This window comes from Typopeltis vanoorti, chromosome 18 (genome assembly GCF_054136105.1).
Source record: "Typopeltis vanoorti isolate ZY-2024b chromosome 18, IOZ_Tvanoo_1.0, whole genome shotgun sequence".
Taxonomy (NCBI): domain Eukaryota; kingdom Metazoa; phylum Arthropoda; class Arachnida; order Uropygi; family Thelyphonidae; genus Typopeltis; species Typopeltis vanoorti.
Genome location: NC_143566.1, coordinates 97,223,368 through 97,240,353, shown reverse-complemented (window position 1 = coordinate 97,240,353; position 16,986 = coordinate 97,223,368). Strand labels below are relative to the sequence as shown.

The 16,986-nt window shown below is 35.2% G+C and overlaps 1 protein-coding gene across 1 annotated transcript in view; it reads left to right on the top strand.

Annotated features, from left to right (window-relative positions):
- Slh (sec1 family domain containing Slh) overlaps positions 1–16,986 on the top strand; it is a 349,840-nt gene that overhangs the window by 309,279 nt on the left and 23,575 nt on the right. Inside the window, exon 21 of the mRNA XM_090408533.1 lies at positions 1,709–1,815. Coding sequence (XP_090264659.1) covers positions 1,709–1,815 — 107 coding nt within the window. The remainder of the gene's footprint in view (positions 1–1,708; positions 1,816–16,986) is intronic.

Sequence of the window (16,986 nt, the reverse complement as noted above, 5' to 3'; positions counted from 1 at the left end):
AAATTCTTTTGTATCTTATAGAACTCCTTTAATAACTTGTAAGTTTCTGTCATCCTGCTTTTCAACCTGTCTTCATAGAGAGCATTCTACAAACCTTTCACCAGCTTGGGCACTCATCTCTGGATACTCTCCACCACCACCTCCTGATTCCAAAAAATCTCAGTTTATCAAAGTTGTGCACAATAGTCAAGATGCAACTGTATCATATCATATAGCCTTGTAAAGAGGTGTAATAACACCCCTATCTCTATTTGTCAATGTTTTCTTCAACCTACCTACTTTTGCAATATGGCCTTTGAACTTCAACTCTCTGGCCATCATTACCTCCAAGTCTCAAGCTTCATCAATTTCCTGCAATTCATTACCATCAATGTGATACACAGTATCTAACCTTTTCAACATAACCTTACATTTTGCAATATTAAATTGACAATCATTATCCTTTGCCAAACAATCCATTTATTTAAATCAACCTCCACCTATTGCCCTCCTGAGTTTTGCATCATCAGCAAACACATGAATAATCTCCTTTAAATCTTTCTCTATATCATTGATATACAAATTAAAGAGCAATAGCCCTAGTACAGAATCCTGAGATACTGCAGTAGTCACCTTCATTCTCCTAGATTCCACTCCAGAAGCTTTTCAGTGAAAGGTGATATCTAGCATGTGAAGTGGCTAAATATTACCTACTCTTCATCCTACTCTGGTGGATTTCTGTCTGCCACCCCACCCATGCCACAAGCTTCATATCAATTCCTATTTGCTCCAACTTATATAATCTTGACAGGGACTTCCCTCAGATGTAGAGGACTGATTCTCTGGCCGCCACAATTGCCGGATCTTATCCCACTTGATTTTTTTCTTGTGGGGAGGTATATGAAGGACACAGTCTATGCAACTAGAGTGGACAGCCTAGAGAACCTGAAACATGGCATTTATCATCCAGTATGAGATCACCATCCTGTTTATTGAAGACTGGAAGTGACTTGAAAAAGTATCATGTTCAGTCTCTACAGTGAAGTTCTTAGTTAATTGAACCCTTAACTTACCCATGGTCCTAAATGTGCTCTGGATTACCATCTTTTTGTGGGTGAGATTGATGTATTAAAAAAGAAAAAAGTTTAAATCCTAATCTGGATTTGAAAGAACTCAAAAACAGACATAAAAGAAAAACTAAACAGATAATTGGGCAGGGATGACTGTCATTTTGATTTACTAATAGAAAAATGATTGTTTGACATCACATTCGCTAACTTTTATACAGCAGTATAACACTGTTGGTTAAATATGGCACTTTTGGCTAGGACAGATAGAATTATGTCTTTCTAAGCACAGAAGAAGTCAAAAGGACAATAGCTATATAAAATGTCTTTCATGGAGTTTTGGGTGTAAATACTGAATTATAAAAGAAAAAAGTGTCAGTAACATATTAATACAAAATATGTTAGTGGCATATCAATCCTGAATATTTCTATATTGTAGGATAAGCCTTTCGCAGTATTATGATTTATTGTTTACTAATGCTTAGTAAACTTTTGATGTTGAGGTAGGTGTGATATAAAATATGATAGCTCATTACACAATATACTTGCTGTTTTTAATACTTTCATGTTGATTAACATAAACTGAGTAACACTCAGTCTTTTAAATTTAAAATGGTGTTATATATGTATATATATAATTATTATTTATTGTATTTTTTAAGAACCTTCCAATCACTAGGATTGTTGACTCTTTAATGGAATTAAAGTCTCTTCAAGAAACAGATGAATACCGGTATTTTGATCCAAAGCTGTTGCGGGCTACTGATAGGTAAGTGCATATTTACATGTATTTATATGTATAGATTTGTATGCGGTGAAAGCTTAAACTTAAAAAATATACGTGCATAAAATGTTGGCATGTCTTAAATGCAGTGATATGTGCCTAAAATATCACTCCATCTCCAGAATCAAACAAGGAACTTGTTTTGAGCAATTCAGATCTCTTGAAAAAGTTCAGCAATTCAAAGCAAGATTTGAACCTCACAGCATATTAGTTAGCAAGCAACAACATTATCCACTTAGCCAACTAGACTGACAAAGTGTAAAAAGATAGAAAAAGTAAAAACTTCATGTTAAAAACAGGAAGCTGAGCAGTCCATAAAAAAAAAGAAAATCATATAAAAAGCTCCTGTATAGTTAATGCATTCTACTACAGTGCATTCTACAATCATTTAGAGAATGTAGAGAAAAATATAGGAAAGCTAAGTTACATGTCAAAGTAGCTAATTAAAAGTCATCCATGCATTCTTGTTAGGATAATACAGAACTTGCAAACTTTCCATTCTAAGCCCATTAAAGCATCAAGGCTTGATGCTTTTTCCAATAACCAACAGCTTCTATTTGTCACTTCCTGACATGTTACAGCATACAACACTATCCATTGCTTTTTTTTTAACTGGACAGCGCTGCAAGTTTATAGCTCAAGGAATCATCTAGTCCTTGGTGAATCATCTAATCATGGAAAAACTTACCTGTTTCATTAGCATCATAGATTTCATCAGGACTAAACTTCTGCAGTAGTTCAGGTAGTTTAGTTGATTTCCTTCTCTCCGTGGGCCTTCTTAAATTTTATTTCATGTCTGTTTTTCCATTGTGATATATAACTTTAAAGCTCACATGGCTCAGCTTTCTAGCTAACTCTTCTGATTTGGTTTTTAACATTTGACCATTAACAGGCACACCTCATCCAGTTAAAACAGAAAACCATTGATTAAGATCCTCCTCGACTTCTCTTTTTCATTTTTGGGATTTTCCTTGTTGCCCATTGGGTGATGCCCATTCTTCTCGCAATTTGTCCTGCTGGCTAACAAATGTGTGATTGTAAATTTTGGAACACCAGTTATCTCTGCCAGCTGACGATGGCTGATGTTAGACTATTGCCTTTTGATTTTGTCAAGTAAGGCAATTTTATCTGCTAAAGTTTCCTCTTCCCCCCCCCCCCATACCACTTTTTGTTATCTGCCAATCAGCCATCCTCTTATCCACAGAATTTTATAATTCACACCCTTATTCTCCAATTTATGCAACAGTTTTCCCATGATGTATTCTGTGAAAAGACAGCAAAATCCAAAAGTATCATTGTGTATCTATTTTCCTTGTCTAGCTCAATGTAACATTATTAAAGAACATGAGAATCTTCACCACCATTCCTGAGATACTGATTGGTCGATAGTTGGATACATCAGTCTTTGCACAATGCTTGCACAATGGGATTACTATACAATGTTTCCACTTTTGCAACATATTCCCTGTTCTGAGACTCTAATTATATAGCCTGGTTAAAGGAATAACCAGTTCAGCTGAACCACTCTTTTAGCACCCGGGCTGAAATCCCATCAGTTCCTTTTCCATTATCATGGAAAATTTTGTAGTCTATAAAACTAGCAGTGGTAAATTGTATTCCTGTGTTAAGGCTTAAGTCTAGCTTTCTTCCATGTGTTTCAGTTAGTTTTGTGCTGCCTTTGTATGTATATGTTACAAGTCTCATTTTGTGCTCCCTGACAATGTCTCTGTTACTGAGTCAAATATTTGAAGCCTTAAATACTTCTTTTAATCATTTCATGGTGCTGTTTCACTCCATTACACTTTTATCATGGGTAAATTGTATTCTCTGCATTTTGTTCTTAGTTGATTCAATGTCTGCAGATGGTTGATTGTGCTCAACCCCTTTCTGAATCCAGTTTGTTCATTAGGCTGATCTTCATTTGATAATCTGGTGATTCTGTCTGTTATTACATAAAAAATGTTTCATAAACGGTTTATATACTTATGACAGCAAGCTTATAGGGCTGTAATTTTCTTTCTTATTATCTTCCTTTTTGAACAAGAGTCTCATGGTTGCATTGTTCCAGCTGTTCGGTATAGGTTTATCTTTTAGGCATTTATTAAACAGATTCTTTAGCTCTTCTGTTAATATTTCTCTTGCTGCTTTCATCAGTTCTGTTGTAATTCCATCTTCTCCTGGCATTTTATTAATTTTCATATCTTTTGCTTGTTCTGTTTTGAAATTTTGTATTTCTGGAATACTTGCTTCTTTTTCATGTTCTTCTGACTTCCATGTAATAGTATTTTGAAAATACAAGCCACAAGCACACTTTTCAAGCCACAAGCACAATTGTATAATGCCACACAGTGCTTGTGGCATTATATAATTCTGAAAAATTCATCTAGTCCTTTCTACAGTGCTTTTTTTATCTTTGATTAATCATCCGTTTTCATCTAGTATTATTATTTCTTTTTTTCCTGTTGTGAGATTGTTTCATAATACAACAATTGATGGTGTGAAATTGTTTCATTATATTTTTGTTGTTATCTATTTCTTGTACATTTTGTCTTCTGTTTTTTGTTGTTGTTGCGTTATTTTTATCTCTTTTAACATTTTTTTCTGATTGTTTTATTTATTTCTGCAAGTTCTACTGTATTTCTTTTTCCTTCTCCAACAGAATTTTTTGCTTTTTCTAAGAGGTTTTTATTTTTAATCTTTTTATCTTTTGCGGTCTTATGTGCACTTTCTCTGATGTTGAATCAAGATTTTTCTGTATATTATCCATTTGTGGGTTTCCATTTTCATTCCTGTTATTTTTTTAAATTTTTTTTTTTTTACTACTACAGTGGGTGATCAAATTATTAGAGCCACAGTGTGAAAAAGGTATTTTGTGAGTTTTGGATAGAAATAAAACCACATTGTCAATGTTTTTACATCAAATTGTTTTTATTAAAATTAGTCCTCTAATGATACTCTTAAAAAAGTAAAGTATGCTTTAAGTTTTAAAAGAGGTATACCCTGAGTAGACATATCGATACAAAATTAATAACGGAAAAAACTCGCGTACAAAAATTATTTAGCAATGGGCAATCCTCTTTCTCCTGCTATCTCCAATTTCTTTATGGAACATTTTGAACAACGTATCTTTGACAACATTTCTCTCAGACCTACTCATTGGTTCAGATATGTCGATGACATTTTTGCTGTATGGAATGGCTCTACGGATGAACTTCAACAATTTCTCACTAAGTTAAACGCACTTCATCCTAGGATCAAGTTTACCCTAGAAGTAGAATCAAATAAGCAGTTAGCCTTTTTAGATTTTCTAATTCTTCGCCAACCAGATGGTAACCTACATTTCTCAGTTTATAGAAAGAAGACTCATACAGGCCATTATATCCATGCAGAATCTCATCACCATCCCAGTCAAAAGGCAGGAACTATTAAAACACTGGTTCATCGGGCCCACTCCTTTTGTTCTTCAGACGATCTTTTACAGAAAGAACTACAATATATAACTTCTTCCTTTCTATCTAATGGTTATAAGAATTGCTTCATTAAAAGAACTTTGAGTAGTTTTAATATGTCTTCCTCTTCAAACACAGAGGAAATAACACGCATTACTATCCCTTATGTACAAGGCATCAGTGAACATATAGCAAAAGTTTTAAAACCACCGAATATTTTTGTTGCCTTTCGACCGTTTAAAAAAATCTCCACCTTTCTCACTTCTCTTAAGGACAAGCTTCCACATCTTAATCATCCAGGTGTCTACCAGATTCCGTGCTCTTGTGGATTATCTTATTTCAGACAAACGGGAAGATCTGCCTCTATTCGGCTAGAAGAACACCGATCTTATATTGAATACTTTAAACCTGAAAAGTCTGGACTTTCTGAACATGCCATCTTCACTAGACACAGAGTTCATTGGAGAAAGACAAGAGTTCTTCACAAAAGTCAGTTTCTCATGGAATGCCTTTATAAAGAAACATGAAACTCTACTTCATTCTCCTAACTTAAACAGATCCGATGGCTTACGTCTATCCCCTTTATGGGAGATAGTACTTTACAAATCAGCTAATCTTTCCTAACTTTTTATTGTATTGATTTTTTTTTTTAAAGGAAATTTATTGACCTTTTTAGTTATCTTACACCAGCTACTTAGGCGGCGCTTTTTAGAATTGTCAGTTATTGTTTAATTTGAGCTTAATATGTATAGAAGATGCCTGTGACACACAGGCGAAAATTATGCTATTAAATAATCTTTGTACGCGAGTTTTTTCCATTATTAATTTTGTATCGTTAAAGTATGCTTATATAATTAAAGAAAAATGTATATAGATATAATTATGAGGTCAGTATTTGATAATGCTGCCTTTTGCTGCAATTACTGCTTTGATTCTTTTGGGCATACTTTCAATGCATTTGGCACAGTTTAATTTTATTGATTGATTCCTGTGTTGCACATCAATCAAAAGCTCTATTAATTGGTGTTTGTTGGTGACAAGTTCCTTGGAAATTTCCTGCTTCATCAGTTCCCAAAGGTTCTCAATGGGGTTGAGATCCAGTGAATTTTCAGGCCAGTCAAGAACCTTGACTTTTTTGTCATTCAGGAATTTTGTTACTTTTTTGCCTTATGGCAAGGAACAGAATTGTGCGTGAATGTGAAATCATTATTTGGGAACCACTCCTGTACCTGGGGTAGCATCTTGGTCTCCAGTACCTTAATGTATTGATCTTGCTTCGTTGTTCAAGCCCAAATCCTTGATGCATCGACTAGCTGTCATTGAAGATATCTTAATGCCAGCAACCTACATCATTTTTGTAAGAACCCTCCGAGGGGCCTGTTTTCCACGCAAATATCTCTAATTTTTCTTTCGTCCCGTGGGGTGGTAATTTTTTTTTTTTTTTTTTTTTTTTTTCCCACATTTCTTCAAATGCTTTGGTGCCAGTTCAATATTTGCATCAATTTTTTTTATTATTATTCGGTCCACTGATGCTCGTGAAACATTAGCAATTGATGCTATCCTCCTTTGAGAATGTTCAGTATTCATTAAGAGCGTTTTTATTTTTGAAATTTTTATTGGAGAAAGATCTTTGGCCTTGCCCATGGTAAAAATACACTCTGTCAAGAAAAGAATAAAAAAATCATAAAATAACACAATACAACACTTATAAACCATATACAAATCTTGAAATAAACTGTTTACCATCAAAATATTATAAGAACACTCCAAAAATAATTAAAACACTTGAATAACCTCAATAACTTATAAACAAACACAATTGAACAAGATGACTGTCAAGTGGTGGCTGAGAATCTAAACACAAAATGGTGTCCATATGACAGCTTATGAAACAGTACAGTATTGTCAGCTTTTATATATTTATAAATTTAAAATCGGTAAACATAATTATTTAATTAAAAAATATAAAGAGCTCCGTGTAACCAGGTTTTTGTTTATTATAACTGGTTGAAGTGTAAAATTGTTACTGTAATTTATGGAGGTGGCTCTAATAATATGATCCCCCACTGAATGTATCAGTATTTATCTTTACATTTGTTTCATTCTGCTTCATCATGTATTTTTTTTTATTGTTATTTTCCCTTTTACTATTCTGTGATCGCTGCCTGTGCCTATTTCATTGATGATTGAAACAGCTTTATATATTTTTATATAAGGTGATAAAAATTTACGCGACTCAGTACTAGGCCGCAAGTGGTTCTCACGGAATTTGTCGTTTTAGTTTTCTAAGCATTTTTTATGATTTTATAGTGGAAATATTCTGAGGAGAATAATATTCGTGAATGTGTCAAAAAGCTCAGATTCAGAACTGCAGTGACATCTGTGTAGCAAATGTCAGTGACCAAGTGGCGTATTTTTAAACATGGATGTATTATTGAATGATCAGGAATTTTCAGACATCAAAATCCCTCAACATTCGGGAAAGGGATGACCGGTCATAAAAATATCCTGCAAGTCGATTACAAAAATGAGGCAGCATATCCTCTGTTCTCAAAACTGAACGAAAGAACACCTGTGTTGCAAATGTCGATGACCAATCAGCAAGGAAGTATAAAGAAAATTTTTTTAATGAAATTGAAGATCAAGAGAGCCTGTATCTGGTTATCAAATCTAGTAATACTGGATTTTGTTTCTTTGCAAGTTCGCATTGTAATGTGTAAGTGCTTGTTTCGAAACCCGAGTGCTGTCATTTTAAAAGTAATAGGTCATCATCATCAAATTCCTGCCATGTACCCTCAAGTGGTGTACAGGATATGATAGTACTACATGAAAAAAATTATATCATTATTAATTTCCTATCTACAATTTTCCTCCAAATCAGTCTGTTACTTGTCAAGACTCCAACATTATCAGATCTTAAATTTCTATCGTCTAAAGCACTTTGTACCATATCAATCCACCTATATCTTGGTCTTCCTCTGGGTCGTTTTGCTGCCAACCTGGCAGAGAACACTTGTTTTGCTAATCTTTCCTCGCCCATTCTGTTTAAGTGATCATACCACCTGAGATTAGCTCTGCTAACGCATTCCTGGATGCTGACAATGTCAAGTTCTTTCCTAATATCCTCGTTTTTAATATGATATTGCCATTGATGCCATCTGTTCACGCCTTTAATCTTTCTCAGGACTCATATCTGTGGTCTCTAGTCTTTGGTCAAGTGTTTTACTACTGACCCAGCTCTCAGATCCATAAGTTAAAATTGGTTTGAACACGGTCTTGTATACAGCTAATTTAGTGTTCCGACTAATTTCACTCTTATTCCATATGAATTTATTCAATTGACTTCCCACCATACCAGCTTTGCTGATTCTGTTGTCTATTTCTATATTGAATTTACCATCTTCAGTAAAAATCATGCCTAAATAGCTGAAATGTTTTACTTCTTCCACAGGTTCTCCATTCACAATACAGTTGACATTTTCAGTGATTCTGTGTCTTTTTATTGCTGACCTTCATACCATATCTATTACAACAGCTATTCAATTTAGTCAGAGAATCTTGCATACTTGTAGCGGATTTATTTAGAAGTATAACATCATCTGCATAAAGCAAAAAGCTGACATTAAATATCCAATTTTGATATCATGTTTAATACCACTTTCCTTCATAATGTGATCCTTATAGATAATGAATAACAGAGAGGATAATGTACATCCTTGTCTCACACCAGATTTAACATTAAACCATCTTCCTGTACTTCCTTCAATTCTAACTGCTGACTTACAACTCAAATAAAGACTAAGTATTGCTTGATATAATGCCCCATTGGCACCATATAACTGTAGCGTATTGAATAGCTTCTCTCTTGGCACCTTGTCATATGCCTTTTCCAAATCGGCAAAACTTAAATACAGATCTTTGCTATATTCCCATGCTTTCTCGACTATTTGTCATAAAGTGAAGATCTGATCCTGTCAGCATCTATTTGGCCTGAATCCAGCTTGTTCTTCACCAAGCTTTTCTTCCACAATTCTTCTCAACCGTTTCTCAAGTATACTTGCATAGATCTTGCCAGGAACACTCAGGGACCTCTGTAATTCTCACATGCAGTTTTATTTCTCTTTTTATATATGGGTACTATGAGAACTCTACTCCAATCATCGGGAATTCATCCCTCTGTCCAGGCTTTCTGAACTATGCAGTGCAACTACTGTAAGACTCGTTTACCACCATACATCAGCATTTCTGGTCGATTATCATCTACTCCTGCTGCCTTTCCACATTTCAAGCCTTTGATGGCTTTTTCTACTTCAAGTATGGATATGTATTCCTGACTGCATGCTTGGTCAATGTTTTTTATCACTGTGCTGTCATCACTGCTTGTTTCATTTAGCAGTTTTTCAAAGTAATTACTCCATACTTAAAGGATATCTTTTTCTCCCATTTTCATGTCACCTTTATCATCTCTAATTCCGTTTACGGCACTCTTTCCTCCATTCTTACGCTTCTTCAATAACCTCCAGAATATTTTGCCACCTTCTTGATATTTATTTTCTATATTCTTGCCAAAGTCCTCCCATGACTTTTGTTTAGCTAGTTTTACACAGTGTTTAGCATTCTTGCATTTGTCTCTATATTCTCTAAGAGCACAAGCTGACTTATTTGACTGGAACTTTTGGTATGCTTTCTTCTTTTCCTTCACTGCCTCTTTAACTTCCTGTGTCCACCAGGGAGTTCTGATTTTTTTATCTTTACAGACAACCTCACCACATGCCTCTCTGGCAGAATCAATCAATGTTTTCTTCAGAGTTTGCCATTGAATCTCCAAGGTTTGATTCCTGTTCTCAAACTCTTTCATTTTTTCTTCAATAATCTTTGTGTATTTTAGTCTACAGTTCACATCTTTTAACTGCTCAACTTTTTTTCACCTTAAAACTTTCTTACATGTTATTCTTTTCAATATGAAATTCAATTTTATCCTGCTCAAGACTAAATAGTGATCACTTCCAATTTCAAATCCTCTGTACACTCTGGTGTTCTGCACCAGGGAAAAAACATCACTATCAACAATAACATAGTCAATGAGACTTTTCTTATTCCTAGCCTCTTCTCTCCATGAGAATTTGTGCACATTTTTATGTTGGAAATGGTGTTAGTAATAACCAATCCATGTCCTGAGCAGAAATCCAACAGATATTTGCCATTATTATTAGCTTTGCTCTTTTCTCCAAATTTTCCCAAAATATTTTTGTATGTCTCACAATCATTTCCTACTCTGCTATTTAGATCCCCAACAAGGACCAACTTTTCCTTTTTCATTGTGTCAGTTGCTTTTTCTAAAGCCTCAAAAAATTCCTCCACTTCTTCCTTAGTAGAACCTTCTGTGGGACCATAGGCACAAATAAGTCTTATTGTCCAGTTCCCCATTCTCATATTTGCCCACATTACTCTTCTCGAGACTGACTGCCATTCAAGAAGATTAGCCTCATATTTTGTGTTGAATACTATGGCTACTCCTTCTTTTCCTTGATTGTCATTGCTTGAATATAACATTTTGTATTTATTGCTCAGAAAGATCTCACCAGTTTTGGTTTTTTTTGTTTCAGTCACCCCTATTATGTCGATCTGGTACTTATCTAATTCCTCAGCCAGCTCCATCTCTGGTGATGTTGAGTTGGGGTTTGTTTTCAGATTTGTTCCAGTAGCTGACTTTTTGCTGTTCGCCCTGGTTCCCTGGTGAAAACAACGGACCTTGTTTAACCGGGCGACGCCCCAGACGGCATGAAATTTTGTCATGTTGTACCATCATTTTTTATTTTGGTTTAACCAGTAAGAATACAATTTGTTCGGCTAAATCCCAAATTGCCAGCCCATCCTCGTTCATTCAGTATCCAAGTAGATACCCAACAGGGTGCACCACGAGAAGGTGTGGATTGGACATTAGGTCAGAAGCCCTGGTCGGTTCTCCGCATTCCTTTAAAGGCTATGTGGAGGTCTCCTCTCAGTTATACAGCTTTGACCCTTAAGCACCAGGTCTACAGATTTAATTTCAGTGTTAAGAAATCTCTTATTGAAGGTGTTTGTGGTACAACAAATAGTGATTCATCCACCTCAAGCCTACAGAGACATCTCCAAGATGTACAAAATGAGGGGAAAACTACCAGCAGACAGAAGAAAAAGTCCGCATTCACTCATAAGTACATGGACAGCTATTTCAAATTTGGTTTCATACAATGACCTCACACTTACCAATTGCCAAGACCTCAATGTGCCATTTGTGCTAGTGTGAAGCTATGAAGCCATCACGACTTACCCAACATCTCAACACAAGACATTCCAATCTGGTTGACAAACCCATGAAATTCTTTATGCGTAAAAGAGATGCACTTAAAATAGAAAAGAAAATTATTTTCCAAGCTTTAACCACTGACACTTCACTTCTGGTGGCATCCTATTTAATATCATTAAACCTTCTTTGATTGCCTAATGAAGTATTAGGCCAGTCTGTGGCAAGTAAAATGAAAGACATTCCATTGTTGAATGATACAGTTGAAAGGTGGATATCTGATATGACAGAAGATACAGAAACGCAACTCATTGAAAAATTTCAAAATCAAAATTTTGCATTACAACTGGACAAATATACAGATATTCAGAACATCAGCATTTTGCTTATGCATGTACAATATATTGACTATGATGAAAATTACATGAAGACATTTGAAGTGTTTCTAAATTACCTACTCACACCACCAGCAGTGAAATTTTCAAAGTTTTAAATGAATGAAAATTTCATTGAAAAGAGATGCCTTGAATGGAAAAATTGGGTTGGAGTTTGTACTGATGGCACTACCTGTAAGACAGGCAGCGTAGTCGGTACAAACTCAGGTTTAGTCACTAAAATTAAGGATATTGCGGGCAATAACTTATCGTCAATGCATTGCTTCATAGGCAAACCTGGCCTCCAAATGGCACCTGAGCTTAATAAAGTCCTGTGCCATTTGGAGCATTTAAATCTGTTTACCCTCTGTTAAAATTATTAATTATATAAAAACGGTGATTTAAATACAAGACTGTTAAAAGCATTATACAATGAAATGGGCTCTGATAATCAAAATCTTCTTTTCCATTCAGAAATTCATTGGCTGTCCCACAGTAGAGTTCTCAAGAAGTTATATGAACTCTGAAAGGAAGTTGAACTGTTTCTAATTGATAAGAAAAGTGACCTGTCCCATTATTTCCAGGATAAGAAATTGGTAGCCAGGCTGGCATATCTCAGTGACATATTTTCTTCCATAAACAATTTTCCATTTTCCAGATACAACAATATTTAATGCTTGGAACAAGATCGAGTCATTCAAAAAGAAATTCAAACTCTAGCTATGATTGTAGAAAGAAATAATGAAATATTTCATTCGTACTCAGATTATATTATGGAAGCAGATGATTTCTATTCACAGAATTCAGTTTCAGATATTATTGCAGCCCACTTGAAGATGTTGTTGTTGTTTGAAAAGTATTATCCCGAACATGAGGATCCCTGGAGGCAAAATATGTGGATAATGAACCCCTTTGTTGAACATAAAGAGACAAGAGACAGCCCTTTCCCATGAAGAAGCCCTTCAGCTTGTTGAATTATCATCAGACAAAGGACTGGAAAGCACTTTTAATTCTATGAGTAAAGGGGTGCTTAAGGGTCAAAGCTGTATAACTGACAGGAGACCTCCACATAGCCTTTAAAGGAATGCGGAGAACCAACCAGGGCTTCTGACCTAATGTCCAATCCTCACCTTCTCGTGGTGCACCCTGTTGGGTATCTACTTGGATACTGAATGAATGAGGATGGGCTGGCAATTTGGGATTTAGCCAACCAAATTGTATTCTTATTGGTTAAACCAAAATAAAAAATGATGGTACAACATGACAAAATTTCATGCCATCTGGTGCGTCGCCCGGTTAAACAAGGCCCCCGTTGTTTTCACCAGGGAACCAGGGCGAACAGCGAAAAGTCAGCTACTGGAACAAATCTGAAAGCAAACCCCAACACAACATCACCAGAGTTAAAGATTGGTACTATCAACGTAAGAAGCCTGAATCGCAAAGAAATGGAGCTAGCTGAGGAATTAGATAAGTACCAGATCAACATAATAGGGGTCACTGAAACAAAAAAGACCAAAACTGGTGAGATCTTTCTGAGCAATATATACAAAATGTTATATTCAGGCAATGACAAGCAAGGAAAAGAAGGAGTAGCCATAGTATTCAACACAAAATATGAGGCTAATCTTCTTGAATGGCAGTCAGTCTCGAGAAGAGTAATGTGGGCAAATATGAGAATGGGGAACTGGACAATGAGACTTATTTGTGCCTATAGTCCCACAGAAGGTTCTACTAAGGTAGAAGCGGAGGAATTTTTTGAGACTTTAGAAAAAGCAACTGACAAAATGAAAAATGAAAAGTTGGTCCTTGTTGGGGATCTAAATAGCAGAGTAGGAAATGATTGTGAGACATACAAAAATATTTGGGGAAAATTTGGAGAAAAGAGCAAAGCTAATAATAATGGCAAATATCTGTTGGATTTCTGCTCAGGACATGGACTTGTTATTACTAACACCATGTTCCAACATAAAAATGTGCACAAATTTACATGGAGAGAAGAGGCTAGGAATAAGAAAAGTCTCATTGACTATGTTATTGTTGATAGTGATGTTTTTTCCCTGGTGCAGAACACCAGAGTGTACAGAGGATTTGAAATTGGAAGTGATCACTATTTAGTCTTGAGCAAGATAAAATTGAATTTCATATTGAATAGAAAAACATGTAAGAAAGTTTTAAAGCGAAAAGAAGTTCAGCAGGTCTCAGATGTGAACTGTAGACTAAAATACACAAAGATTATTGAAGAAAAAATGAAAGAGTTTGAGAACAGGAATCAAACCTTGGAGATTCAATGGCAAACTCTGAAGAAAACATTGATTGATTCTGCCAGAGAGGCATGTGGTGAGGTTGTCTGTAAGGATAAAAAAACCAGAACTCCCTGGTGGACACAGGAAGTTAAAGAGGCAGTGAAGGAAAAGAAGAAAGCATACCAAAAGTTCCTGTCAAATAAGTCAGCTTGTGCTCTTAGAGAATATAGAGACAAATGCAAGAATGCTAAACACTGTGTAAAACTAGCTAAACAAAAGTCATGGGAGGACTTTGGCAAGAATATAGAAAATAAATATCAAGAAGGTGGCAAAATATTCTGGAGGTTGTTGAAGAAGCTTAGAAATGGAGGAAAGAGTGCTGTAAAAGGAGTTAGAGATGATAAAGGTGACATGAAAATGGGAGAAAAAGATATTCTTGAAGTATGGAGTAATTACTTTGAAAAACTGCTAAATGAAACAAGCAGTGATGACAGCACAGTGATAAAAAACATTGACCAGGCATGCAGTCAGGAATACATATCCATACTTGAAGTAGAAAAAGCTATCAAAGGCTTGAAATGTGGAAAGGCAGCAGGAGTAGATGATATTCGACCAGAAATGCTGATGTATGGTGGTAAACGAGTCTTACAGTAGTTGCACTGCATAGTTCAGAAAGCCTGGACAGAGGGACGAATTCCCGATGATTGGAGTAGAGCTCTCATAGTACCCATATACAAAAAGGGAAATAAAATTGCATGTGAGAATTACAGAGGTATTTCCCTACTGAACGTTCCTGGCAAGATCTATGCAAATATACTTGAGAAACGGTTGAGAATAATTGTGGAAGAACAAGCTGGATTCAGGCCAAATAGAGGTTGTCAGTATCAGATCTTCATTTTATGACAAATAGTAGAGAATGCATGGGAATATAACAAAGATCTGTATTTAAGTTTTGCCAATTTGGAAAAGGCATATGACAAGGTGCCAAGAGAGGAGCTATTCAATACGCTACAGTTATATGGTGCCAATGGGGCATTATATCAAGCAATACTTAGTCTTTATTTGAGTTGTAAGTCAGCAGTTGATGGTTTAATGTTAAATCTGGTGTGAGACAAGGATGTACATTATCCCCTCTGTTATTCATTATCTATATTAATCACATTATGAAGGAAAGTGGTATTAAACATGATATCAAAATTGGAGAAATTAATGTCAGCTCTTTTCTTTATGCGGATGATGTTATACTTCTAATAAATCCGCTACGAGTCTGCAAGATTCTCTGACTAAATTGAATAGCTGTTGTAATAGATATGGTATGAAGGTCAGCAATAAAAAGACACAAAATCATTGAAAATGTCAACTGTGAATGGCGAACCTGTGGAACAAGTAAAACATTTCAGCTACTTGGGCATGATTTTTAGTGAAGATGGTAAATTAAATATGGAAATAGACAACAGAATCAGCAAAGCTGGTATGGTGGGAAGTCAGCTGAATAAATTCATATGGAATAAGAGAGAAATTAGTCGGAACACTAAAGTAGCTGTATACAAGACAGTGTTCAAACCAGTTTTAACTTATAGATCTGAGAGCTGGGTCAGAAGTAAAGCACTTAACCAAAGACTAGAGACCACAGATATGAGAGTCCTGAGAAAGATTATAGGCATGAACAGATGGCATCAATGGCAATATCATATTAAAAACAAGGATATTAGGAAAGAACTTGATATTGTCAGCATCCAGGAATGCGTTAGCAGAGCTAATCTCAGGTGGTATGGTAACTTAAACAGAATGGGCGAGGAAAGATTAGCAAAACAAGTGTTCTCTGCCAGGTTGGCAGCAAAACGACCCAGAGGAAGACCTAGATATAGGTGGATTGATACGGTACAAAGTGCCTTAGACAATAGAAATATAAGATCTGATAATATTGGAGTCTTGACAAGTAACAAACTGATTTGGAGGAAAATTGTAGATAGGAAATTAATAATGATGTAATTTTTTTCATGTAGTACTATCATAACCTGTACACCCCTTGAGGGTACATGGCAGGAATTTGATGATGAATAATTCGAAATTCTGGATAAGAATGAAAAATGAATATCCAAATTTACATGAAATAGCAATGAGATTTCTTCTTTGTTTTTCCACCACATATCTTTGTGAAACTGCATTTTCTGCCATGACTGTGCTTAAAACGAAACAGAGGAACCGCCTGCAAATTTCTGACTGCCTCCATTTCACTATCACTTCAGTTCAGCCCAGAATTAATAAGCTAATGGACAGAAAACAGCAACAAAAATTCTCACTAGCCTAATAACCTTTAAAAACTCAGTTGTAAGAAAAAAAACTAAGTGTAACTTTTTCAGTAACTTATAATTGCTGTATTAAAGTGCTGCATTTCTAAATTTAAAATATTAATTATTATTGGAACTAGTGTTTAGAATTGAGAGATTCATACATTTTTATTTATTAAATTACATATTTTGCATATATAAATAAATGGCGAGTGTTATGCGATAATAACTGTTTCACTGACAAGTTGATATCCTTCATATGGATTTCTGCTGCCTACCTGCTCAGCTGACTTTTATAGTGAGTTACAATGCATAAATTTTTTCTCACTACGTTTTTTTTTTTTTTAAACCAACATCACTAAAATCAATTTAATAATATAATAATCAATTTTACACTGAATGATATTATAAATTTATGGTGACGAGAATGGGATATGTTGATGAAAATTAGCACAAATTAATGATGTTGGCCTGAGGAAACTACAATATGCTACAAGATTTCATTAGTCCAGT